The sequence below is a fragment of the Culex quinquefasciatus genome, chromosome 3, assembly GCF_015732765.1.
Source record: "Culex quinquefasciatus strain JHB chromosome 3, VPISU_Cqui_1.0_pri_paternal, whole genome shotgun sequence".
NCBI classification, from domain to species: domain Eukaryota; kingdom Metazoa; phylum Arthropoda; class Insecta; order Diptera; family Culicidae; genus Culex; species Culex quinquefasciatus.
The window spans coordinates 41,928,068-41,953,546 of record NC_051863.1 but is presented as its reverse complement, the minus strand read 5'-3'; the positions used below and the strand labels follow the sequence as shown (position 1 = coordinate 41,953,546).

The 25,479-nt window shown below is 41.1% G+C and overlaps 2 protein-coding genes, 1 long non-coding RNA gene and 1 pseudogene across 4 annotated transcripts; 3 read left to right on the top strand and 1 right to left on the bottom strand.

The window, feature by feature from the left end:
* Positions 1-4,784: 4,784 nt before the first annotated feature.
* On the bottom strand, positions 4,785-5,896 carry LOC119770001 (60S ribosomal protein L36). 2 transcript variants are annotated; one of them, XM_038264019.1, is made up of 3 exons: positions 5,787-5,896; positions 5,443-5,573; positions 4,785-5,121 (listed from the first exon to the last, which is right to left on the bottom strand). In XM_038264019.1, the coding sequence occupies exons 2-3, from the start codon at positions 5,563-5,565 to the stop codon at positions 4,903-4,905; spliced, it is 342 nt and encodes a 113-aa protein (XP_038119947.1). In that variant the 5' UTR covers positions 5,566-5,573; positions 5,787-5,896; the 3' UTR covers positions 4,785-4,902. The 2 variants fall into 2 exon arrangements, with proteins under 2 accessions (XP_038119947.1, XP_038119948.1); XM_038264020.1 differs by lacking the exon at positions 5,787-5,896 and adding an exon at positions 5,643-5,664.
* Positions 5,897-8,428: 2,532 nt separating this feature from the next.
* On the top strand, positions 8,429-8,874 carry LOC6041459 (annotated as a pseudogene).
* A 2,318-nt stretch (positions 8,875-11,192) lies between these two features.
* On the top strand, positions 11,193-13,057 carry LOC119769667 (40S ribosomal protein S6). The gene is made up of 3 exons (XM_038262960.1): positions 11,193-11,310; positions 11,725-11,929; positions 11,993-13,057. Exons 1-3 carry the CDS (start codon positions 11,305-11,307, stop codon positions 12,838-12,840), a joined length of 1,059 nt encoding a protein of 352 aa, XP_038118888.1. The 5' UTR covers positions 11,193-11,304; the 3' UTR covers positions 12,841-13,057.
* A 749-nt stretch (positions 13,058-13,806) lies between these two features.
* Positions 13,807-15,732, top strand: LOC119769795. Its single transcript, XR_005278527.1, has 4 exons — positions 13,807-13,964; positions 14,042-14,144; positions 14,222-14,432; positions 15,300-15,732. It is a non-coding gene; the product is annotated as an uncharacterized LOC119769795 (long non-coding RNA).
* Positions 15,733-25,479: the final 9,747 nt, after the last annotated feature.

The window sequence follows — 25,479 nt, the reverse complement described above, 5'->3', positions numbered from 1 at the left end:
CAACTTGTCGAGTAGCTTGTTAAGCTGAACTTCGTCCCGCAACCGATGATTCGCTCCAGTGACACGGTTCTTGTATCGCCGCCCGAGACGCCAAAGTTTCTGGACAGACGTTTGGGAATCGAAGGAATCACAAAGTGACCTCCACGATTCTCGTTGCTTCCTGTTGACTAGGACTTTGAAATGTTGCTCTGCATCCGTATAGATGCAGTAACTTTCGTAGTCTAATTTTCTCCGCCATGCTCTGAACTTGTCCCTTCTGTCCTCCAGCGCCGTTTGCAGTTCCGTATCCCAGTAGGGCTGCGGTAGCTTTCTCACCTGGGTGGACGATTTAGTTGGTGTTGCATCCGTTAGGCTTCGCCACACCGTCTCGAAAAATACTTCGTAACTTGCTGTAGGGCTCAGCAGCTTAACTGTTTCGTCCAGCAGCGTGGAGAACTTTTCCCAGTCAAGCCTTTTGTAGTTTATTCCCGGTTGCTGTTCTTCCACCACTTCCGTTGTCGTGCCGAAAGTAATCGGAAGATGGTCGCTACCGTAGGGGAAATCTAACGGAGCCCACTCGAAGAGTAAGCTGATGTCCGCTGAGGCAATGGTCAAGTCAATTGCACTTGGTAAACGATTTGCGTCGAACCGTGTGTAGCTGCCATCGTTCAAAACTACAAATCTCGACACATCCAGAGCCGCCAGAAGGTTCGTTCCACGCTGGTTCTGAATGTCTCCGCCCCAAGCTGGATTTTTAGCGTTCCAGTCCCCTGCCAGGATGCACGGTTGAGGGATGCTGTTGAAGAAGTCTTCGAAGGTGTTTTGCGACACGACCGTGTTCGGATGAATATACACCGAAACGATCGTCAGCTTTCCGAGTCGGCAGCGAACTTGACAGGCCACTGCATCTATTTCCTGCGGGGTTGGGATGTCCAGCGTTGTGGGATTTAGGTCGGTTCTAGCAGCTACGAGTACACCCCTGGAGTTGCTTTGATGATCTTTCCGGAACAGATGAAAGCCTGGAATGTCGAAATTGGCTGCAGAATCCAGGTGGCTTTCACAGATACATAGGATCGAGGAGTGGGTAGAATTAATCAAATTGATGATACTTGCCTTTTTACTCAAGGCTCCTCTGCAGTTCCACTGTAGGAACTGCAGAGGGAATGCCTGGGCTGGGGTGCCCTTGGTGGTTTATTATAACCGGAGAGTACCGATGTAGTCATCGGTCCTCTGGGCTAGGATGTCAAACAGTCTGGCCTTGAGAGCATCTTCTAGTCGGTCATCTGGAATCTCGCTAGGCGGCGCCCCCAGCACGCCGCTGATTGCTAGTGTGGCCTCATCGGAGTTGATGGCCTGTTGGATAGCGTTACGGATTCCTTCTTCGATGTGTACGGTGAGTCGCGGGATCTCTTCTTCCTCAGAGCTGTCATCAGTGTTGTCGTCGAGACACTTGCGCTTAGCTGGTTTAGACTGTGCTCCCGAGGTTGACGGCGCCGGGATGGTTTCCTCAGTAAGAGTGCTCACCGGTTGACTGCCCGAGGTCTCTTCAGCTAGACCAGCGGTAGAGAACCAGTCCGTTTTTCCTTGAGAGTGCGCTTCCTTCCGTTTTTGGTCATCCTCTTTGCGCTTGATAGCTTTCGGACAAGCTTTGGTGTCGTCCGCTTCGTGATTGCCCTTGCAGTTAATGCAGACTGGAACGGCGACCTCGCATGCATGCTCAGCAATCGTGGTTGTTATTTCTTGGGCACACTTCTTGCAGCGCGCTTTACCTCTGCAGTTTTTTTCCCCATGGCCCATACGCCAACATTTGCGGCATTGGCGAGTATGGTAGACGTACTCCTTGACCGGGTACAGCACCTGGTTGATGATGAGATGGGTTGGTAGTTTTTGGCCTTCGAAGGTAACCACAACAGTGGTTAGCATCTTGTCAACACCGTCGACGCGCTTTCTCATACGACGCGTCTCGACAATTTTGGGGTTATGGAGCTGCATCATTTTCCCCTTGTCGAACGTCGTAGCGTTCGCCAAGTCATCTTCGTCAACCTCCAACTCAATGTGTGCAACTCCCAGTACTTCGACGAGGCGTTGCGGGATCGAAAATTGGACGTTCTTGATTGTCCGGGTGGCAACGAGGTCATTCGCAGCCTGCCCGGTCCTCATAAGAATTTTCATGCGTCTCCTGGACAGAACTACGGCACGTACGTAGTCCTGCTGGTACATGCCAATGATGGTCTTAGAGAGGTTTGTTGGTCGTAGATTGTCCTCTCCGGTAGCTTCCGCAATGACCAAGAACGGACCGGTCGCCTCGTCTGGATATTGTCTCACCCGACGAGTAGTGGCCTCCGTCGTAGTCATTCTTCTCGGCTTGCGGTAGCTATTCAATCGGCGAACAATGTGGACGGTGGTGCTATTGTGTAGCAGCTTCAGTGCGAAACGACTGTGACTCACGGAGGCTCAAACAGAACTGGTACATAAAAATTGACATAGGGCTTTAATACCCAATTGTAACTTGAAATTAAACAAAAGTTTGAAAAAAGGTTTTTTATTTATTGAATATCATTTTTGCATCCATTAACCCCTCGGTCATTTTAGTTTGATTTGGTTTTTGACGTTTGTCTACTTTTTAACTGAGCTACGGCTCAATTATCGAGCGCCCAGTTAAAAAGCAGCCCAGTTAAACAACGCCCAGTTACCGAACAACTACTGTACCCATATTTTTTTTCATAGATCTTCAATTTTCTGGGCTCATTGAGAAGGTCTTTAAAATTTCCAATCTTCCGGACTTTGACCAAATTTATTGTTTTAGCATAACTTTTGAAGTACTTTTCAAAACTTCATAATAATAACTAGGGTTTTATGGGACCCCAGGACATTTGCTCAGCATTTGCTTCTGAAAGAGGTATTAGACTATGGAAAACAAACTCGCACTTTTTCGAATTTGACAGTTTGCCAACCTCGCAAACAAAGCAAAATGTACGCGGGCTGACGTTTCTCAGGGTGACCACTCAAATTCCATTTTCAAATTCCCGACTTTTTCCCGATCTTTTTCCAGACTTTTCCAGAATGCTCAAATAATAGGCATTTCTTATCTGAAGAATGATTTCATACAAAAAACTTTCTATAAGAAAAGTTAATATTAACCACCGAAAAAAAAATCTCAATGAATTAAAAAAAATCCAAATAAAGGCATTTTTTGAAAATACAGAAACTAAACAACAAATCTTTAAAAAAATATTCGAAAGTTCAACAATACTTATAACTTCCATGGTATTTTTTAAATTGGCAAACGTATAGTTTTTGATATTTTTTTTAACTTCATCATCATTTTAAATCAAAGATTGATTAAAACGTAATTGCTGTTATTATTCATTCAAAGGATTTAGAAAAATGTCAAGGAATTCATAAAAGAAAATGTTTTTGCCAAGTTCCCTTTTTAATTATATAATTTTTGATATTGAATTTTTTAATCAATGTGTAATTTTTCTAGTGGTCAGTATTTAACTGTTTTTTTTTCAGTGAAAATTCAGTTTGATATGATTTTATGTTTTCCCACTTATTTTAAGCGACTGTTTGAAGAGACAATTTTTTAAATAATTATGCAAGAACTCAAAATTTCTTGGATTATTTTTTTTTGCAATTTCAATATTTTCTCAATGTTTTCAAAACGTAAAAATCTTTTTGAATTTTGGATTTTATTCGATATTTAAGTTTTCCGCAAACTGAAAATCAAGCTTTATCTATGGTAGGTAATTTACCCATACTCACAAAATAAAATTCAAGGGCAACATTTGAAAAAAAAAACACATTTTTAATTACTTAATGAATTTAGTTAAACAATTACAAATATTTACCCAAAAAAATACTATTGCCAAACTCAAGTTCGAATCCTGTTTCAAATATTCAATTATGTGACAAAATGGAACAGAATCATAACTCTAAGCTGGCCATTACGCTCTATTTTTATATTGTTTTGTGAACAAAAATTAAAAGCGATCCTTTGATTCATAAAAAAATATTATGAAAATCTTTGTCAAAGACTCCAATATTCATAAAGATTTTAAAGGTCTTAAACAGCTTTTCCATACTCAAATATATTGAAATAGTGAAAATAACCTTAAATTTAAAGTAAGTTACTAAAGCAGAAATGAGTGAATTCAATGTGAAAATTGTACAAAATATTACAAAATTTATTCAAGAGTTAGAAAAGCTCAGAATTCCCGACTTTTCCCGACTTTTTGGCATAAAATCATAAATTCCCGACTTATTCCCGATTGTTGGCGGATTTTGACGAATTCCCGACTTTCCCGATTTCCCGACTTGAGTGGCCACCCTGCGTTTCTGCAAACAAATGCAGGCAAACTTACCAACTGTCAGAAAATGCGAGTTTCAGGTTTGTTTGTTTATCGTAGTCTAATACCTCCTTAAGTCGATATGGGTACGTGAAGGTTGGTCTAGGTAGAGAACCTGGAGCTTATTAGAGAACGGTTTGAGATGGCCAGGTTCTCTAGGTCTAGGTAGTCAAATCACAGTCTGTGGTCAAGTTAAGAAGTTAATTTTCGAGTGATTTCAAAGCCTTTCCTCAGTAAGAAGTTAATTAAATTAAAGGCTAGTATGCAGATTGAAAGGAAAGGGGCCAAGAAACAGCTTTACGAACAGCAGAACATAGGAGAGGGAGCGATTTCTTGGGGCTTTTCTTCACCCTCTCTGGTTCCTTCGGAAATGCGAAGTCGAGCTGGAAACAGGACAAATCTTGAGGTTTGTTTCGGATAAAGAAATAGTGTTCGCCACAAAGACCAAAGCGTTGGTTTTTTTTTTTCAACGTACCTTTCGCGTTATATTTTTTCGTACTTTTCACAGAGACTTATGAATCGATATTTTCATACGCAATGCTTACACACAAAAACAAACCGAATTACGGTCCGCTTACTTGTGGGCGGCCTTACGCATATGGGCCAGAATGTTGGACAGTTCCTCACGCTTCCTCTTGGCGCGGATGTGCGTACCGAGGCGACGCTTCAGGAACTTGAGGGCGCGCTTATCCTTGGACACCTTCAGCAACTCCATACCGCGCTTCTCGTACGGCGCGTGGCCAACGACCTCGCGGACCAGATCGCGCACGAACTTGGTGTGCTTGGTTTGGATCTAGAGAAGGAGAGAATGAAGCGCGCGATTAGTAACGGATTTCATAATGGGAGCTTTCGGAGGGACAATGGCTGTGTTTGATCAGAACCAAGATTGAACCATGTTGCACGATTTAGCGTGCCGAACCGCCGGAACAGGCCAACAGAATGTTGGTCGTCCGGGGCCTGACACGAAAATACGTACTGTCTGTGAATGGATTAAGGAGGTTTCATCATTTGAAACGAAAGTTGCCACTTGGAACCTGTTACCCCAATTCTAACCTAAAACAAGCTCCAAGTGACAACAGGATCGAAAAATCAACAAACACGAATTTCTACTTACTCCCTTGGTGCGGGATGGGCGGATTCCCTTGACCTTGCGATCGCCGCGGTACTGCAGCTGCTTTATCTTGGTCGTCTTGTGGCCCTTGTTGAGGCCGACGCAGATTTCGTATCTCGGAGCCATGTTTCCTCCTGCGCAAGAAAACAAAAGAGAACCGAGTTAGTGGGCGATGAAAACAAACCGCAATTTCCGGACTTTACAGCGATCTTTCCCGTTTCAACGGAGCACCCGCGGAACAATGTTCACTTTTGGAGTAAAGTGAAGCAATTTCCAAACGAATCGAAACATTTTTAAACGGTGAAATTCCGCGATTAAAAACGAGACTGCTCGGAATCACGTCTTACCTTGGTGTAAATGACAGCCGGAAAGGAATGCTAGAGTAAGCGTGAGGTACTAGAACGAATGCGCGCTGTCTGAAAGCGGAAGTGCACAAAAGTGACAGGTAGAGGCGAGGCGGCGCGGTGTTTTCGAAAGTGAAGCGGCGCGTTTGGGGGATTGTGTTTTGAAATACACTGTTAATTTGTGATTGTTAATAAAACTTTTATTGCGCGTATTCCCGAAAAAGACACGCGGCATACCAGCCCAGAGATCCAGACAACGTTTTCATCAAAATATCTGAGATCCAGCCTCTTAAAAAGTTCATAAATAACACCTAAGTGCGTATAAATTTGATAGGGTTGTCAAATCTGCAATCTTTTGAACTCGCTGCAAAGGTCTTTTGATTACCTCTAGCAAAACAATACCAAAGGGCCGTTGTGGGTTTGTAAACAAAGAGTGTGTCCCTTTCATGCCAGATGTAAACATTCTTTAACGTAAGCAGGACACACTCTTTGTTTACAAACCCACAACGGCCCTTTGGCATTGTTTTGCTAGAGGTAATCAAAAGACCTTTGCAGCGAGTTCAAAAGATTGCAGATTTGACAACCCTATCAAATTTATACGCACTACCAACGACAAGTCGCATGGTAGATCCGGACAACGTTTTCATCAAAATATCTGAGATTTGGCGTCCAAAAAGTGCATAAATAAGACTTAAGTGCTTATAACTCTTGATAGGGTTGTCAGGTCTTCAATGTCTTGTACGCGTTGGAAAGGTCTCTTTATTACCTTTCTAAAAATGTATAGCATGACTTACAAAAACCACCCATTTTACAATATTCCGGACTTTTGTTAAAATCGTTTTTTTAGCATTACTTTTGAAGTGAGTGATTTTATAGCCTTTCCTCAGTAAGGTGAGGAAGGCAAAAAACCTTGATTTTCTCGATTCCACAAAAGTCTTTTGTTGTTTTGAAAAAGCTGCTTCACTCAAAATAATCCACACGTTGATGCTACGTGAAAAATCACGTAAACCCGATTTTCCCCTCGCTAGGCCCGTTTTACGTGACACACGTAAAAATAATGTGAAAGTGTACTGGCAAAAAAAAATATCACGTTGAAGTTACGTGATAAACAAGATTGTGATAAACCATATAGTATTTTTCCACTAGGATTTTTCATGTAGCTGTTATGTGTTTTGAAATGTAACTTCAACGAATCTTTTTTTCTCGAGTGCGCCAGATTTCTACGTGATTATTTTAGTATGAAAATTTACGGCGAACGGTGAAGACATATTGCCGGACTGTGCTCGTGAAATTTCTTAAAAAAAGTAAAAGTTGGTAAGTAATATTAAGTTTAGAATGTTTCATTTTGCTTAATTCATGTTTCTTTACAGAAACCGGTCTCTGGAAGAAGAATTTACTATCCCTGTGGAAATTCTGGCCGGAGCTAACATTAGCGACCTGACAGACCCCTAAAAGGCAATCCCGATTTCTTCAGTCGAAATGGCTATCAAGGTCGGTGCTACCGTGGTGACACCAACTTACGGACAAGGACGTGGGCATCTCCGAGTGTGTCCTAGAGAAGTGCTATAAGGCTTTCTAGGCCCAGTGAAAAAAATATAATTTTACTCAAAAATGACGAGCTCCTCGTCACAGTGTCCTGATGCAAACAAAGATCGAGCTGTAGCTGTCACAGCCCTGCGAAGTATGTTGGCTGACATATCGGGCAGTCAGTCAAAAAACCCAGCTAGAAGTCGCCTGACAATTTTTTTTTTGCTAGAAAGAGATAGGAAACCTGATGCAAACAAACGTCCAGCTGTCATGTAAACATACTTTGAATGTGTTGGTAAATTTCTGACTAGAAAGCCTTATTGGAGCTGTTGTCCGTCTTTGATCCGATCATCTACACCGGGTGCTTTGCGGTCACTCTCATGCCGGCCAAAACAAGTTCAAGGCATCAGCCCACGCGTGTGGCGCTAAATACTAGGAGCAGCCAATAACTCGACGAATCGTAGATCGACGGTGAGAAGAACTCATGACTGCAGTCAATCATCGTCGTGGCATTTTTGTTGGATAAGAAGTGTTATGCGTTGCATCGCGATCGTTGCATCGCATGCATCCGTGAGATCGTTCAGCAGTAAATTCTTAATTGATAAATAAAATAAATTTAAATAAAAGAAAAAAAATCTTGTTTTCTCATTTTTATTCGAAAAAGAATGAAATAACCTCCTTAAACCAAGGGGTAGGACACAGAGTAACTGAGTGACTCAATTTTACAAAATTACTCAATGTGGCTCAAAGTTACTCAATCTTCCTCATGATTCTTTTTTCACCGGGTTACGGAATCTGTGAAATAACCAGCTTTTGACAGAAGAGCGTGTTTACAAATAAATTAGAAATATTTTCACCATTTTCACGCCACGATGCTGATGTTAAAGTTCAGTGAGTCAACGAAACCCGGAACAAACTATTCCGCCTGTTACGGATTGTGTAGTGTTGATCGTCACCGCCGGTACCGGTGAATTTGAGACTGGTATTATTTCAAAAATTTCTCCAAAAACGGACACTCTCGAGAGAATTCCTTGTCGCCTTCACGCTCGGTATCAAACAGCTGATCATCGAGCCAAGCCCCTGTTGTACGAGGCCCGTTTTGGGGAATCAAGAAGGAAGTCTAAAAGATCGGCTACAACCCAGCCGTCGTCGCTATCGTGCCCATCTCCGGATGGCACGGAGATAACATGCTGGAACCGTCCACCAAGATGTACTTGTTTCAAGCATGGGCCATCAAGCGTAAGAGGGCAAGGCTGACAGCAAGTGCCCCACCGACAAGCCCCTGCATCTGTCCCCGGGAGCGGGAACCGGTGTGAACAAGCCCGGTATCGCCATCGTCTTCGTCCCGGCCAACCTGACCGCTGAAGTCAAGTCCGTCGAAATGCACGAAGAACGTGTCCGTCAAGGAACTGCGTCGTGGAACTGTGAACTCACCGCCCAGGTCATCGTGCTGAACCATCCCGGTCAGATCTCCAACGGATACACCCCAGTGCTGGATTGCCACACCGCTCACAATACTTGCGAATTCAGCGAGACCAAGAAGAAGGATGGAGACATCTGAAGCAGTCGCTCCGATTTTTTCTTATTTTTACCAGAGACTAAGCGAATAATGCGTTTTTTGTGTGTTTTTTTTTGTTTACTTATTTATTTTGCTCCAAAATCATACCTAGACCCTTGGCAGAGTGACGACACGAATCTTAGCGGTACCCTTCTGCACCTTGACCTCGATGGCCTTCTTCTCACCCACGGTGGCGACGACCTTCTTTGCGGCAGCCTACGTTGCTCCGGCAGTTCTCTTCTTCTTGTGGACAGCAGCCCCAGTGTCACCGGCGGCTTCTTTTTCAGCACCTTGCTAACCTTGCGCGCTTTCGCTTCACGCCGATTCTGCGGACCTGCTTTTCGTTGGTCAGCTTCTTCTAGAAATCTCCGACCGACGACGTCGACGCCTTGGCAGCATTTATCAGCTCTCTGGTTGAAACGGCATCCGGTCCGGGAAAGCCCGTTCGCAGAGTTTGGATCGTTTTCACTTGGGCAATGTTCCGCATCCGGGCGATTTCGTTCTTGGCTTACCCGCATTTTGAGGCACCTCTACCACCACAACCTTCTCCTTTTCGGCCTTGAACCGCTGGTAGCCGATTTGTCCAACACTTCGTCGTACCTTTGACACGGGCTCGCTACTTGATACCCTTTGCTTTACCGATTTTTTAAAAAAATGTGAGCGGCTTCGGCGCAGGGGCTCCGGGCACGGGGTAGAACTGTCGCCGGACATGCATATTTGCGCCAACGGCTTCCTCGTCCCGCTCCGTTAGGAGTTCACAAACGGCATTGATCAACATTTGTGTATTGTCCCTAGTCGAATCCATCAGCACCGGCGGCACTCTTTCTGGAAGCGGTCTTTTTCGGGCTGGCTTCTTGGCGGCGGCCGCAGTGATCTTGGCCTTGGCGGACGTCACCTTAAACTGACTTCCTCTCAGTGGCGGCCAGTTTCTTCTCACCCGAGCCGGAAGCAGCAGCTGGCTACTTCTTCTTCTTTTCGGCCGGTTGCCCGCGGGCTTTTTAGACGGTTTCGGAAAAGGGTTGGATGAATCTCTTCCAGTATTTGCCATTGCAATCTGAAAATAAAACCAGTTTTATTCAATTCAGTTCTTTGAAGGTTGCCCTTCTCCCGAAACAACCTACCTCATGGCACGGAATCGACGCCGAGGACCATCAGTTTATTCCGTCGAATTTGTGTGTCTTGTAAAAAATTACGCTCCCGCTGTTTTTGTATTTTGCAATTTGTCATTGTCAGTGTTGAAATGTCAATGTCAAAGTTGTTACGTCGTTTGTGAATATCAAGGTGAAGATTGAGAAATTCTGAAAAACGTGCGTGGCTCAATGTTACTCAATTCTATTCAAATTTTCTCAAAATCACTCACTGTCCTACCCCTTGCCTTAAACTAAAAAAAATCATATAAGGTTTACTACAATAAACATGTATAAATCATTGGTTGATTCTTTTAGTTTTTACGTGTGGAACACGTAGAATCAACGTGAAATGATCTGGCAAAACAAATTTCATTTCTACTACCGTCACCTCGTAGAAGTTATGTGAAAACATTAGTGGAAATATACCATATAGCTTTTCACGTAACTTCAACATGAATATTTTTTTGAGTGTTGGACGTTTAGCGTTGAGTCAACAAAAATTATGATTTTCAAATCAACAAAACGTTTGGTTGATTCAAAAATGCCTTATTTTTCTGAGTGTTTGGTTGAAATCCGATAAAGTCGATTAAATCTGATACAATCGATTAAATCGTTTGAAATCCAACTAAACTGAAGAAAGTTTACAAAATTCGTTGGAATTATAGCTCTATGGATTACTGTCGTTCCCCTCGATTTTCTCAATTCAACAAAAATCTTTTGTTGTTTTGAAAAAGTTGCGTTGATTCAACAAAAATCTTGATTTTCAAATCAACAAAACGTTTTGTTGATTCAAATATGCCTTATTTTTCTGCGTGTATCAACTTTAATTGCACGTAGAAAATAAGGCGTATTTGAATCAACAAAACGTTTTGTTGATTTGAAAATCAAGATTTTTGTTGAATCAACGCTAAACGTCAAAGCAACTTTTTCAAAACAACAAAAGATTTTTGTGGAATTGAGAAAATCAAGGTTTGTTTCAACGCAAAATCGGCGTTGATTATATTCAACAAAATTTTTGTTGAATCAAACCTCGTACAGGCTGATTCTACAAAATATTTTTCTGCGTGTATCGCAGGTATTTTCGGGTTGCAGAATTTCTCTGAACTTTTCCAACCAACATTCGTTCAGCGTGCATTTATTTTTCTCATCTTCGAAAAGCTTTCGAACGCGGCGCCGCCTCAACTGTCACTCGCTTATTTTGACAGACGGAAAACGGAAGTTTGGCATTCTGGTACCTCCTTCGGCGCAGCGCTTCAATTTGACAGCCTTTTTACTCTCCGCGAGTGTATGGAAATAGACGTGTAAAATGAAGGTACGGGTCGAATTTGGCGAAAATTCCCGCATTAAATGGCGATTCGAGAGTTCGATTGAGGCAAAATGTTGAAACCGAGTGGCGGGTGTGTGATTTGGTTGGGGGTTTGGTGGTGGCAGGGTGGAATCGACGGTGAAATCTGCGGTCGGATTCCCCGGGCGGTGTTCAACGCGTGTGCGGCAAAGAGCCAAGTTGTTGTTGGTTTTGGGTTGTGCGTGAAGAGGGGTACGGGGGAGGATGCATCTCCGGAACCGGAGTGATGAAATGGGACAGAAGTGACGACGGGGTTTATAAACAGGAGTGTGTGTTCATGGCCTTCCGCGATCGGTTTCAACATTTTTGTTTTGAATAACCTCTATGTAAAATGGTGATTGTTGACACTGTTGACGGTTTTTGTTTTTCTCGTTTCGGCAGCTGAACGTTTCTTTTCCCGCTACGGGGGCCCAGAAGACCATCGAGGTCATGGATGACCACATCCTGCGCCACTTTTACGACAAGCGCATGGGTGCGGAAATCGGCGCCGACCATCTCGGAGATGACTGGAAGGGATACGTCTTCAAGATTGCCGGTGGCAACGACAAGCAGGGCTTCCCGATGAAGCAGGGAGTGTTGACCAACAGTAAGTGACCCCGATGCAACTGGTGGACGTGAACTGATTGTCCGCTCTCTTTATCTCTTTCAGCCCGTGTCCGTCTGCTGCTGAAGAAGGGCCATTCGTGCTACCGTCCGCGTCGTACCGGTGAGCGCAAGCGTAAGTCGGTCCGCGGTTGCATCGTCGACCAGAACCTGTCGGCGCTGGCGCTGATCATCCTGAGGAAGGGTGAGAAGGACATTCCCGGACTGACCGATACGACCGTGCCCCGTCGTCTTGGACCGAAGCGTGCGACCAACATCCGCAAGCTGTACAACCTGACCAAGGAGGACGATGTGCGTCAGTTTGTGGTCAAGCGCCCGCTGCCGGAGAAGGACGGCAAGAAGGCCAAGTCCAAGGCGCCGAAGATCCAGCGTCTGATCACGCCGGTGGTGCTGCAGCGCAAGAGACATCGTCTTGCCATCAAGAAGCGTCGCGTTGAGTCCCGCAAGGAGGCCGCGTCCGAGTACCTGAAGGTGCTGGCTCTGCGCCGTCGCCAGGAGCGTATCCGCCGCCGGTCCCGACTGTCGTCGATGCGTGACTCGCGCAGCTCGGTCGGCTCCGAGAAGGAGAAGGACAAGGCCGCCGTCAAGGCTGCCAAGAAGGTCGCCAAGAAGGAGGCCAAGAAGGAAGTCAAGAAGGTGACCGAAGCCGCCAAGAAGCGCGACGAGGCCAAGACCGCCAAGAAGTCCGACGGCAAGAAGAGCGACTCCGCCAAGCCGAAGGCCGAGGCCGGCAAGAAGGCTGCCGCCGGCGACAAGAAGGAGAAGAAGGTCGTGAAGAAGGACGGAGCGGCCGGAGCCAAGAAGGAGGCGCCCAAGAGGAAACCGGAGGCGGCCAAGGGTGGCGATGCCAGCGCGGCCAAGAAGGAGAAGAAACAGAAGAAGGAGAAGAAGTAAAGAAGCGGCCCTGGGCTGGCGCTTTTTGTAATTTAATCTTAATGATAAACACAAAAATACAGAGTTAAGAAAACACCTTCAACAGAAAAAAAAACAAAAACCCAGGACGTGTTTGTGTTTGTGCCGCGGTCGGTGGTGACCGGCAAGTTCCAATATTCCTCTGCTGTGCGCGCGCGCTGTACGATGATGGTTGAGTAGAATGCTAAACGAAAAAAAACACGCGAAGTGGGCTCGTTTTGTTGTCCGAACTTGGTCCCTTTTGGTTCTGCTGTTTTGTGTTCAAATCCAAGAAAATCTTATTCTGGTTTCGTACGCTTTTACCAGGAATGTCCAGTGAGTCAAACTGCACTTATCATGTTTTGTAGAAAAACTTGATACATATTTCTTTTTGTTGTTGCAAAGCTTTTTTACTTTGCCAAAACTTTTAAAGAAATTTGCTTGCTCATTTACAATTCATTTATTATTCGATCTTTGTTTTAAAGTGTTGTCAAGTTACATTACTTTCTCCAATTTATCCTAAATATTCTTTAAATTTTTGCTATGTTTTTACATTTTTTATTAAACCTTGCTTTTAATTGAAAAATCGAATGGCAAGGAGCTTTTTTGTGTTGTTTTTTCTCCAAATTGAGTCATTGTTCAGACCACCAAACTATCTGGAGTAAAACTTGCAAAACTAGCGATTTAAGCCTTATTTCATAATACAGTAGGTGGAATCACAGACAAAAAGACGTAAATTCTCCACCAGTCAAGAATTAACGGCCAATTTAAAGGATCAGTAAATTCACCACAGCCATTTTAAATTCACCATTGCTAATTTAGGGTGGCCACTCATGTCGGGAATTTGCCTTAATCGGGAAAAATTCTGTTTGAAAAATGTCGCACGTCGTACGAGTTGTCGCACGCTTTTGATTTTACCGTTTCGATATCGATTGGTCGAAAGTACGACAAACGGACGACAAACGCTCGACATGCATGACATCTTTTTTCGCATCAATTTTTTTGACAGATTGACGATTTGGCGATGTCGACGAAAGTACTCTGACAAGCATAAACATGTTCTGACTGGATCTAAGAATTAGTTAAAAGTGTTGAAAAAATACAAAATCAAATAGGAGCAAAACAAAGTAAGTTTGTTTGAGTAGTTAGTTGTTTTCTATTTTAATTCAAGAGCATTGGGCACTGTTCTTTGTTTATTTTTCAGATGTCATACGCCGAGTACCGGCCCAGCAGTGGAAACATGGTTCGATGCCAGGCATGGCACCGATCTTGTCATTGTAAATACTAGCAATCACATTTATCATCCGGTCAGTGCCATTAGTCCACGTCATCCGATTACGGCCGGAATGAGCAAGGGATCTAATCAAAGTTTCTGCTGTTCCAGATTTCGGTGGGTGGATTAGAAGGCGGACGGAAAATGTCATGAACCCGGCGGGCTATGCCGGAAAATGGAGGGCAAGTAACCGGTCAGCGATCGTGGAAGCAATCCTCCTTGCAGAAGAGAATGAAACGTCAAGTAATAAAAAGGTGGAGGAGGACGAAAAAAACTCCCGGCAGCGATCCTGATCCGCCAAAAATTGTTATCAATGGAACTGGTGAGTAGTGTTTTTTGGCGGAGTTGTGCCAGGGGTGATTTGGAACTGGTGAGTAGTGTTTTTTGGCGGAGTTGTGCCAGGAGTGATTTGGATGACGAAATTTCAAGAATTCTAAACATCCAATATATCATAAATCAAAAATTCTTTAATTTCTAAAATGCTACAGTTATAAGATTGTACAATCCTCAAATTCTTCACATTCTTAAATTTTAACATTGTCAAGTTCTAAAAGTTTAAAATTAAAAATAAGTAATATTAACATTTGAATGTTTATAAATTGTAATTGTAATTGATTGTTTATTTGTGACGAGAGCCTGTTAGTTTACAACTTTTTATCAGGTTAAGGAGGTAACTTTAAGATAGAAAACGGAGATAAATAAACTAACCAAATGGTTCCAAATAAAGCTAAAAATCCAAGTTAGATGCGGAGGGCTTAAACTAGTTGTTTAACACAGCTTTTAAACGAAAATAGGGTTGTTTTTGTCTTTGCCTCGATCGGCAATCCGTTCCAGCAAGTGGCTACGTACATCAGTACACTAAAACAATCTTAAATTATTCAAATCCTACATTCTAAAATTCTAAAATTCTAAAATTCTAAAATTTTAAAATTCTAAAATTCTAAAATTCTAAAATTTTAAAATTCTAAAATTCTAAAATTCTAAAATATAGAAGTTTTAAAATGTTTGAAAGTGTATATATTTTGAAGGTTCTTTTTTTAAATTTAACATTCTAAAATTTTTAAATTTTCTAATCCTTAATATCTTTTTAAGTCTATAATTCTATAAAATAAAATACATGGCCACTACTCTAAATATATATAACACATAATAGGTATCTTAAAATTCTAAAATTCTTGATTCGTTCCAGAGTGCTTTTTGCTGGACGTGGACCAGCAAGTAGAGAAGGACAATGAAATTGCGTTGGTGGTGTTGAACTTCTAGCGGAATGGCAAAAGCGCCATTATCAAGAACTCATTCTTCTTCCTGGAGATACTTTCGGTCGAGAATATCCTCCAGGTGAAGGCGATGGAGGGGGACAAATTACAGCACTCGAACATTGGCAGGGTAGACAAACAGAACCCTTCCCACAGCGGTTGGCCATCGTCGAACCAAAAGAAGTCGGTTTGTATTTCCTTCTTTTAACAGACCTAGGAAAGTCCAGCGGAATCGAAGGCAACCGGAGTAGCCGCCATTGAGCGAAATTAGGAAAACTGTGGCTGCAGTGACAGTGAATAATTCAAAACAATGTGCCAGACTAGTGCAAACTATTAAAAATGAATAAAAATAATCCAAAAGTTCAACAAAGTGAATTTTATTTTAAAAATAACCTCAAAATTCCGAAATGACAGCACACGACAAAGGTACGACATCCTAAATAACAAAACCGTGCGACATCCGTCGAATGTCGTACGACAATGTCGAGCGATTTCGATTATCGATCGTACGACAAATACGACATTTTGGTGCAAAAACGTCTGACATTCGTGCGAAAGTCGCGCGACATTGTCGTGCGACGTCGTACGATTGCACGGACGACAAACGACGGACGTCCGACGGACTTTTCAGTCAGGGAAAGCCGGGAATTTATCGTGGTGATTATTGCCTTCGATCATAATTTCTCGACTTACGATCGAGATTTCTCGATAGTAAGATTACGACTTACCATCGACAAATCTCGATCTACTATCGACAAATTACGACTTACCATCGAGAAATTACGATCGTAATTTTGCTGTTGAGAAATTACGATCGTAACTGGTAATACCAGTTTTTTTTGATTTTTTTTATTTAAATAAAATCTAAGTTAATTTTTTTAATTTGAAAAAAAAAACAAAATAAAAAAATCTTAAAGAATTTCTTTTTTATTTTAAACAATTTTAAAAATTTCAAATTTTTTTAAAATTTCAAAAATTTCAATAGTCTTAAAAATTTTGATAATTTTAAAAAATTTCCAAAAAATTCCAAAAATTTCAAAAACATAAAAAATTAAAAAAAAATCAAAAATTAAAAAAAAGTTAAAAACTTAAAAAACAAAAAAATAAAAATTAAAAAAAACGTTTTTTTAATTTTAAATTTTTTTGAAACCTTTCAAAAAAATTGAAAATTTTGAGGTTCCTTGAAAAAAAAAAATGAAATTTTTGAACCTTTTAAATTTTTTTTTTAAATTTTTTGAATTTTTGAAATTTTTAATTTTTTTGAGTATTTGAATTTTTTAAAACACATCGAGATTTTCTCGATCGTCAGTCGTAATTTGTCAATGACAGATCGAGAAATTACGATCGAATGATCTCAATCTACTATCGACAAATTACGACTTACCATCGAAAAATCTCGATCGTGAGTCCAGAAATTACGATCGAAACATTACGATCGAATGCAATAATCACGACGTATGATTTGTTGCCAAAAAGTTGGGAATCTCGCTCGAGAATTATTTTCAAACTCTTTTTGGCACTCAACTCAAATTTCAAGCTTTTGTATCTGAAAATGAAAAAAAAATTCAAGACATTAAAAATCATTGTAAATATTGGATGATTATAATTAATGATTCTTTAGTTATAATGGCATGTACTGCAGATTTAAGAGATTTTGCAACAATCGTGAAAGTTGTAAAAAGCGATATTTGACGCAGATTATCATCGAAATTTAAATGAATCAACAGATATTTTGATTTGTTTTGGCTTGAACAAAATTAAAGAGTACAAGTAGAATTTAAACAAGAGCAAAACTGGTAAAAATCGATCTAAAAAAGAGCGCAAATTGAAAAATTATCACCAACGTAAAATTATTATTCTGTTCCAATATGGCTATAGGAACGGAAATCGTAAAAACGCGTTTGAAATTAAATAATTCAAAAAAAGATGCATTCCAGCAATTAAGAACTCAATCATAATAAGAATTTGTAAATTAAAAAGAAAACATAAAATCAAATGCTCTGAAAATGAAAATAAACTAAACTTTAAAATTTAAAATATTTTTTTAAATCAAAATTTGTAAAAACAATATTTCCAATTTCAAAATTTCAATTCAATCAAATTTATATGTCCCTAAATTCTTAAATTTAAAAATCCTTAAGGGTGCACAGCAACCAAGGAAGTTGTTGTCTTCTTTTTCCGGAATTGGGTACTAAAGTCCTATGTTAATTTTTATGTACAACGGTAAAAAACACGATTAAAAACCATTTCTGATCACTTTTTTGTCATTTTAATGCAATTTTTTTTTGACAAGACAACATTTTTTCGATGGATCAACTATGGTCCCCTTGGAAGAAGCTGTCAAGTAGGAGCTTTTCTGTCAAGAAGGACCGCGAGGTTAATTTTTCAAAATTGATTTAAAAATCCATTTTAAACTCTTTGTGCTCGTACAAAGGGTCATTGTACTCAGAAAAATAAGCTTTATCGCTGTAAACAATAATATCAGCAATCTAAGTTTCATTTTAGGACCCAATTGTCAAACTTACGGACCCAATCCTGCTACAATTTGAGTGTAAAGATAGTCAAATTTTGTCGTAAATTATGTTGTTCCCGTAAGATACCAAAATGTCTGTAACACTTATCTTGGTGCAAAAGGTCTGGTTGATGTGTACCGTTAAGTATAGCTTTTTAGTCAAAAAATTACTAACACATTCACACCTGTGCGTGCCACAGAAGTTGGTTTATTTGCATCAGAAATCTGCTTTTTTCTTTCTCGCAAAAGTTGTGTGTAAATTATTATTTTTGAGCTGGGACAAGAACGCCTTATTCCTAAATTTGTAATCCTTAAATGTCCTTGAATTCTCAAATAACAGAGATTTAGATTAGAGCATGTCTGGATATTTTAGGATATTTTCGTGATTTGATTATCTGGATTGACATTTTGACGAGCACTTCGGATTCTATTCTAGTACGAATTGTTTTTATTTTTTTAATCCTAGGATTTTTGAAACATAAATCTTAGAATAAAAAAAATTATTGATGTGTCAAAATTTACTAAATTTCTTTGTATAAAATTTTCGATTTTTTTGAAATATAATTTCTTTGAATTTTAAGGGAAAATGATGGAATATTTTAGTTTTTATTATTCTCATTTTTTTTAATCAATCTGATTTTGGAATTTCAATTGTGATTTCAATTTTTTTTTATTGTTTTGAATTTTAAAACTTATGAACTTTATAGAATTTTTAAAAAACACTCAAACCCCGTTGGTTTGACACCAACTCTTGTCAAACAAACGGGGTCACAGTTTGAAACCCCTTTTACACGGAGTTCACACACACACACACATTACCAAACGTTTGTTTATATCAATGTCCGTATATTAACTATAGGATTAATATAGGATAATTATAGGATGGATTACATTGTGTTTATATGGCGAGCGCCGTGTAAAAAGTGACAGAATTCGACAGCAACATTTCTGGGTTATTGCATGTTCTAAAAGTACTCCTAATAAACTACCCCTCCACCAGAAATGAGCAAAGGTTACTTCAGTAAAGTCAGTTTAGTAATGATTTAAAATAAAGTAACATATATGTTACTTTATTTTAAATCATTACTATAGAGTTATCTAAGCCCGAGCTCACTCACACTAGCACCCCATTTGTTTTGCTGGCGGGTACAAAATTTAACCTCAATCTTTTTCGTGTACGTACACGCAATACATGTGCACGTAGATAACTCTATATGACACATTCCGCCGTGACGTTGCAACGCTTTGACTTTTCTATTTTCAGTATTTCGGCTGTAACTCAAAAATTACATTGAAAAGGTACATATGTTATTACAGATTCGGAAAGTACATTAAATTTCCTATAAGAAACAATGTTGAAACATTATTTTAAGCGAATATTCTATTTTTGAGAGGGGGATATGTAGCGTGACGTTGCAACGCGTGACTTTTCTCAATCCTGACCCAATTCATGTTTCGCCATTAACTCTGCTCTGTTAAACGGCAAATTTGGAGTTCTTCTTCCATTTTCAGTGTAAAATTGGCCAACAAATCGAATGCAATCATTGGTTTTGCGAAAAAATTAAAACTCGATTTTTGAAGACCGCTTACATTTCGTGACGTTGCAACGCACTGTTTTTGAAAACAGGGTTTTTCGTTGCGTTGCAACGTCACGAAATTATAGTTTCAAAATAAATCATAGTTTTTGTTAGGCTGAACAACTGTAGGTCAAGATTTGATTATAAGACATTAATAGACAGTACAAGGACATGTGAATTGATTGGCCTGCCCATGTTAGACCCCCCCCCCCCTCCTCCTCCTATTCTGCTTTCACAGTTGCAGTACGATTTACGAAGTTTTCCAAAGGGAGCGTTCTTTTATTACGTAACGCGAAAAATCGGACTTTTAGACCCCCTCCCCCCCCCCCTCTACCGTCCTCTATCCATGTAACGGGACGTCCATGCATTACGTAACGGCGTAATATCAAGGGGGAGGGAGGAGGGTTCGAGGATTTATAAAAAAAAGTGTATCGGAAATGTATTTCCAGGGGGTGGAGGGGGTCTAAAAATATAAATGTTTTGTTACGTAATGCAAGAACGCTCCCTGGAAGTTTTAGAAGGGAGGTGAGGAGCTTCAAGTTTTCAGGAGGGCTTATTTTGAATTTATAAATAAAGTGCCCATATCGTTTGTTCATGGCCCCTAAGGGGTGATCTGCAAACAACGTAACTTATTTTGTTGACTTTTGTGCTTAAATTAAATTTGAGGAAATAATATAACTGTTTAACTGTGCAACATAATAATTAAATTAATTGTGAACAACAAAACGTTGCATACAACTTATTTAAGTAAGGGTTCGTCCAACAACAGAGTGAAAAAAAACAATCGAATCACGTGATTTTTATTGTTCAATGAATTTCACTGTAATTTGACTTACATAAGGGTGTGGGATAAAAAAAATCATTGCGTTGTATTAGAATGAACCCTCACGTAAATCAGTTTATCATAAAGGGGCCATCCAGTAACCACGTGATTACTTTTTTGAAAGTTTTAGAATTTTTCCTCCTTGTGAACATCGGTCTATTTTGATTTGTTCAACAAGTTTCATAAAATACTTTTTTTTTTCGAGTTGCATCAAACTTAAATGACGGAATTTGTGAATGACCCATGTACAATTCTTCTGTAAATATGCTCGGAAACATTATATAACAAATATATAATATTTAGTACCCTTTTATCTTCAACAACCAACTACGCATACACCTTTTTTGCCATGTGACCAATATGATTTAAAATTTCGTGACGTTGCAACGCAAACTTAAACCTGTTGTAACTTTGGATCTAGACAACCAATTAAGCCGCTCTAGATTGCATTTGAAAGCTCTTTCCAAGTACAAAGAGCATCCGAAATATCAAAATGATTGAATGTTTAGTTTTTTGTTGACATAAACAAATGTCCCCTTTTCGTGACGTTGCAACGCAATAAAATGGTAAACTTACACTAGTTTGAAAAAATACTTAACTTAAGATTAACTGCAAACCCATGACATTTCCGTTTAGTACAACTAAAAACCTACAAAATGCAATCAAAAGAATATTTTTTGGATTTTATTTCGCTGAAAACCAGGAGTTTTTAGAAAAATGTTTTAAAACGATGATTTTATCACGAATTGATGCATAACCTAACCAACTTGTACAAAATGATATTCAAATGATCAATTAATGAAAACCATGATTTTTGAAGCATCAAGTAGTCTAGAATCGAGGAAAAATATCCAAATAGCTCATACACGCTTTTCAAAATTTCATCCTAAGGTGTACATTGCCGGAGAATGTGTCATATACAAAATCTTTGACATCAGCAGAGCCCGTTTATAAAGGGAGCGTTCTTTTATTACGTAACGCAGATGAGGGGAGGGGCCGTGTAACGCTCCTTACTTTTTTTTAAATTTGTATGGAAATATTGTTTTCACGCAAGATCCTCTATCGAGAAATTAAAAGTGAGAGTGTGAGCGTGCAACATGGGGTTAAACTTTTCGTAGTGCTATGGTATACTTCACAACAACTGCACAGAAAGTTTAACTCCATGTTGCAGATTTGACAGCTCGATAATTTCTCTTAGCTTTAAGCAGTATACGCACTTCGGAAGGAACCGGTCAAGAAAAAAATCAAATGGGCAGCAGCGGCAGCGCAAGCAAATCAGAGAGGGTGAAGAAAAGCCCCAAGTAATCGCTCCCTCTCCTTTGTTCTGCTGTTCGTAAAGCTGTTTGTTGACCCCTTTCCTTCCGATTTGCATGATAGCCTTTAAGAAAAATGTAATTACAAAAGACGACTCGGTCCTAAACAAGTCCCAGTACCGAAAAAGACCTAAAAAAATAATTTTATGAAGAAAAAAATGATGGAAATAATGTTTTATTGAAAATGGATGATACTTGATCAATAAAAGCAACGTTTCCATCGTTTGTTTATCATTAGAACATCTTCTTTTGCTTTTATATCAAAATGAGAATTGAAAAATGATGCTCAACATTCAAATGCGTTTTTCTCAAAACGTACGGTTTGTACATGATGCTTTTTGAAATGTTGGCGTCGAAATGGGTCCTAAAATTAATCGATAAAGCTTATTTTTCTAAGGACAATGACCTTGCTTCCGAACTCTTGAGAAATTTAATTAGAATTTGAATGTTTGTTTTTGATTAAAAAGGTGCAGGTGGTTATGTTACACATGACCAGTATGACAAAGAACTTTGCAAGATGATTGTTGAAATTTTCGATTAGAATGTCCGGTTCAAATTCCCCCCTTATAATAACCGTCCTATCGAACTAAGGGGACGGAAATTGCAAGTGGAGCTGAAATAGAAATCGAAGTGAAATCAATTTACTTTCCTTCACCACTCGAAAGTTACCAAGATGCGGGAATGTTTTTGCAAGGCTGTTGCAAGCAATCGGCGGCAGTAAAGGAAATTTGAACAGCAGACATTAAAAACTACGCTTTACAGGGCTCTTAATGATTACGAGATAGTTATTCTAAATTTCCAGAAACAGATTTTCACAGTGGCACAAAAAAATGTGCATCGCAGTAGTCTATTTATTACTTCCTGCCTAATAAGCAATATATATTTTAACTGCTTAATTTCAGATAATGGCCAAATGCAACTTTTTATGTCCAGTATCAAAAATCATTAAGTTTGATACCCATATTGCCCCAACTCTTACGGTCCGGCAAATGTCCCCCCATCGGAACATCCGCGGGGTCTCCGGCCACTCCGGATTGTGGCCACTACTGCCAAAATGTCATGTCCGGTATCAAAAACCATAAAGTTTGATACCCATATGGCCCCAACTCTTACGGTCCAGCAAATGTCCCCCCATCGGAACATCTGCGGGGCCTCCGGCCACTCCGGATTGTGCCCACTACTGCCGAAATGTCAAATTTCATGTTCAGTATCAAATACCATAAAGTTTGATACCCATATTGCCCCAACTCTTACGGTCTAGCAAATGTCCCCTTATCGGAACATCCCCGGGGCCTCCGGCCACTCCAGGTGGTGGCCACTACTGCCAAAATGTCAAATTTCATGCCCAGTATCAAAAACCATAAAGTTTGATACCCATATTGCCCCAACTCTTACGGTCCGGCAAATGTCCTCCCATCGGAACATCCCCGGTGCCTCCGGCCACTCCGGATTGTGGTCACTACTGCCGAAATGTCAAATTTCATGTCCAGTATCAAAAACCATAAAGTTTGATACCCATATTGCCCCAACTCTTACGGTCTAGCAAATGTCCCCTTATCGGAATATCCCCGGGGCCTCCGGCCACTCCAGGTGGTGGCCACTACTGCCAAAATGTCAAATTTCATGCCCAGTATCAAAAACCATAAAGTTTGATACCCATATTGCCCCAACTTTTACGGTCCGGCAAATGTCCCCCCATCGGAACATCCCCGGGTCCTCCGGCCACTGCAGGTGGTGGCCACTACTGCCAAAATGTCAAATTTCATGTCCAGTATCAAAATCCCTAAAGTTTGATACCCATATTGCCCCAACTCTTACGGTCCGGCAAATGTCCCCCCATCGGAACATCCCCGGGGCCTCCGGACACTCCAGGTGGTGGCCGCTACTGCCAAAATATCAAATTTCATGTCCAGTAGCAAAAACCATAAAGTTTGATACCCATATTGCCCCAACTCTTACGGTTCGGCAAATGTCCCCCCATCGGAACATCCGCGGGGCCTCCGGCCACTCCGGATTGTGGCCACTACTGCCGAAATGTCAAATTTCATATCCAGTATCAAAAACCATAAAGTTTGATACCCATATTGCCCCAACTCTTACGGTTCGGCAAATTTCCCCCCATTGGAACATCCGCGGGGCCTCCGGCCACTCCGGATTGTGGCCGCTACTGCCGAAATGTCAAATTTCATGCCCAGTATCAAAAACCATAAAGTTTGATACCCATATTGCCCCAACTCTTACGGTCCGGCAAATGTCCCCCCATCGGAACATCCGCGGGGCCTCCGGCCACTCCAGATTGTGGCCACTACTGCCAAAATGTCAAATTTCATGTCCAGTATCAAAATCCCTAAAGTTTGATACCCATATTGCCCCAACTCTTACGGTTCGGCAAATTTCCCCCCATTGGAACATCCGCGGGGCCTCCGGCCACTCCGGATTGTGGCCGCTACTGCAGAAATGTCAAATTTCATGCCCAGTATCAAAAACCATAAAGTTTGATACCCATATTGCCCCAACTCTTACGGTCCAGCAAATGTCCCCTTATCGGAACATCCCCGGGGCCTCCGGCCACTCCAGATTGTGGCCACTACTGCCAAAATGTCAAATTTCATGTCCGGTATCAAAAACCATAAAGTTTGATACCCATATTGCTCCAACTCTTACGGTCCAGCAAATGTCCCCTTATCGGAACATCCGCGGGGCCTCCGGCCACTGCAGGTGGTGGCCACTACTGCCAAAATGTCAAATTTCATGTCCAGTATCAAAAACCATAAAGTTTGATACCCATATTGCCCCAACTCTTACGGTTCGGCAAATGTCCCCCCATCGGAACATCCGCGGGGCCTCCGGCCACTCAGATTGTGGCCACTACTGCCAAAATGTCAAATTTCATGTCCGGTATCAAAACCATAAAGTTTGATACCCATATTGCCCCAACTCTTACGGTCCGGCAAATGTCCCCTTATCGGAACATCCCGGGGCCTCCGGCCACTCAGGTAGTGGCCACTACTGCCAAAATGTCAAATTTCATGTCCAGTATCAAAATCCTAAAGTTTGATACCCATATTGCCCCAACTCTTATAGTTCCGCAAATGTCCCCTTATCGGAACATCCGCGGGGCCTCCGGCCACTCCAGATTGTGGCCACTACTGCCAAAATGTCAAATTTCATGTCCGGTATCAAAAACCATAAAGTTTGATACCCATATTGCCCCAACTCTTACGGTCCAGCAAATGTCCCCTTATCGGAACATCCGCGGGGCCTCCGGCCACTCCAGATTGTGGCCACTACTGCCAAAATGTCAAATTTCATGTCCGGTATCAAAAACCATAAAGTTTGATACCCATATTGCCCCAACTCTTAAGGTTCGGCAAATTTCCCCCCATTGGAACATCCGCGGGGCCTCCGGCCACTCCGGATTGTGGCCGCTACTGCAGAAATGTCAAATTTCATGCCCAGTATCAAAAACCATAAAGTTTGATACCCATATTGCCCCAACTCTTACGGTCCAGCAAATGTCCCCTTATCGGAACATCCCCGGGGCCTCCGGCCACTCCAGATTGTGGCCACTACTGCCAAAATGTCAAATTTCATGTCCGGTATCAAAAACCATAAAGTTTGATACCCATATTGCTCCAACTCTTACGGTCCAGCAAATGTCCCCTTATCGGAACATCCGCGGGGCCTCCGGCCACTGCAGGTGGTGGCCACTACTGCCAAAATGTCAAATTTCATGTCCAGTATCAAAAACCATAAAGTTTGATACCCATATTGCCCCAACTCTTACGGTTCGGCAAATGTCCCCCCATCGGAACATCCGCGGGGCCTCCGGCCACTCCAGATTGTGGCCACTACTGCCAAAATGTCAAATTTCATGTCCGGTATCAA

Coding starts and splice junctions, on each gene's coding strand:
- LOC119770001 (XM_038264019.1), bottom strand. CDS start 5,565: ATGGCTCCGAGATACGAAATCTGCGTCGGCCTCAACAAGGGCCACAAG. Junction 5,122..5,442: donor GCCCATCCCGCACCAAGGGA/GTAAGTAGAAAT, acceptor CTCCTTCTCTAG/ATCCAAACCAAGCACACCAA.
- LOC119769667 (XM_038262960.1), top strand. Junction 11,930..11,992: donor GCAGGGAGTGTTGACCAACA/GTAAGTGACCCC, acceptor TATCTCTTTCAG/CCCGTGTCCGTCTGCTGCTG.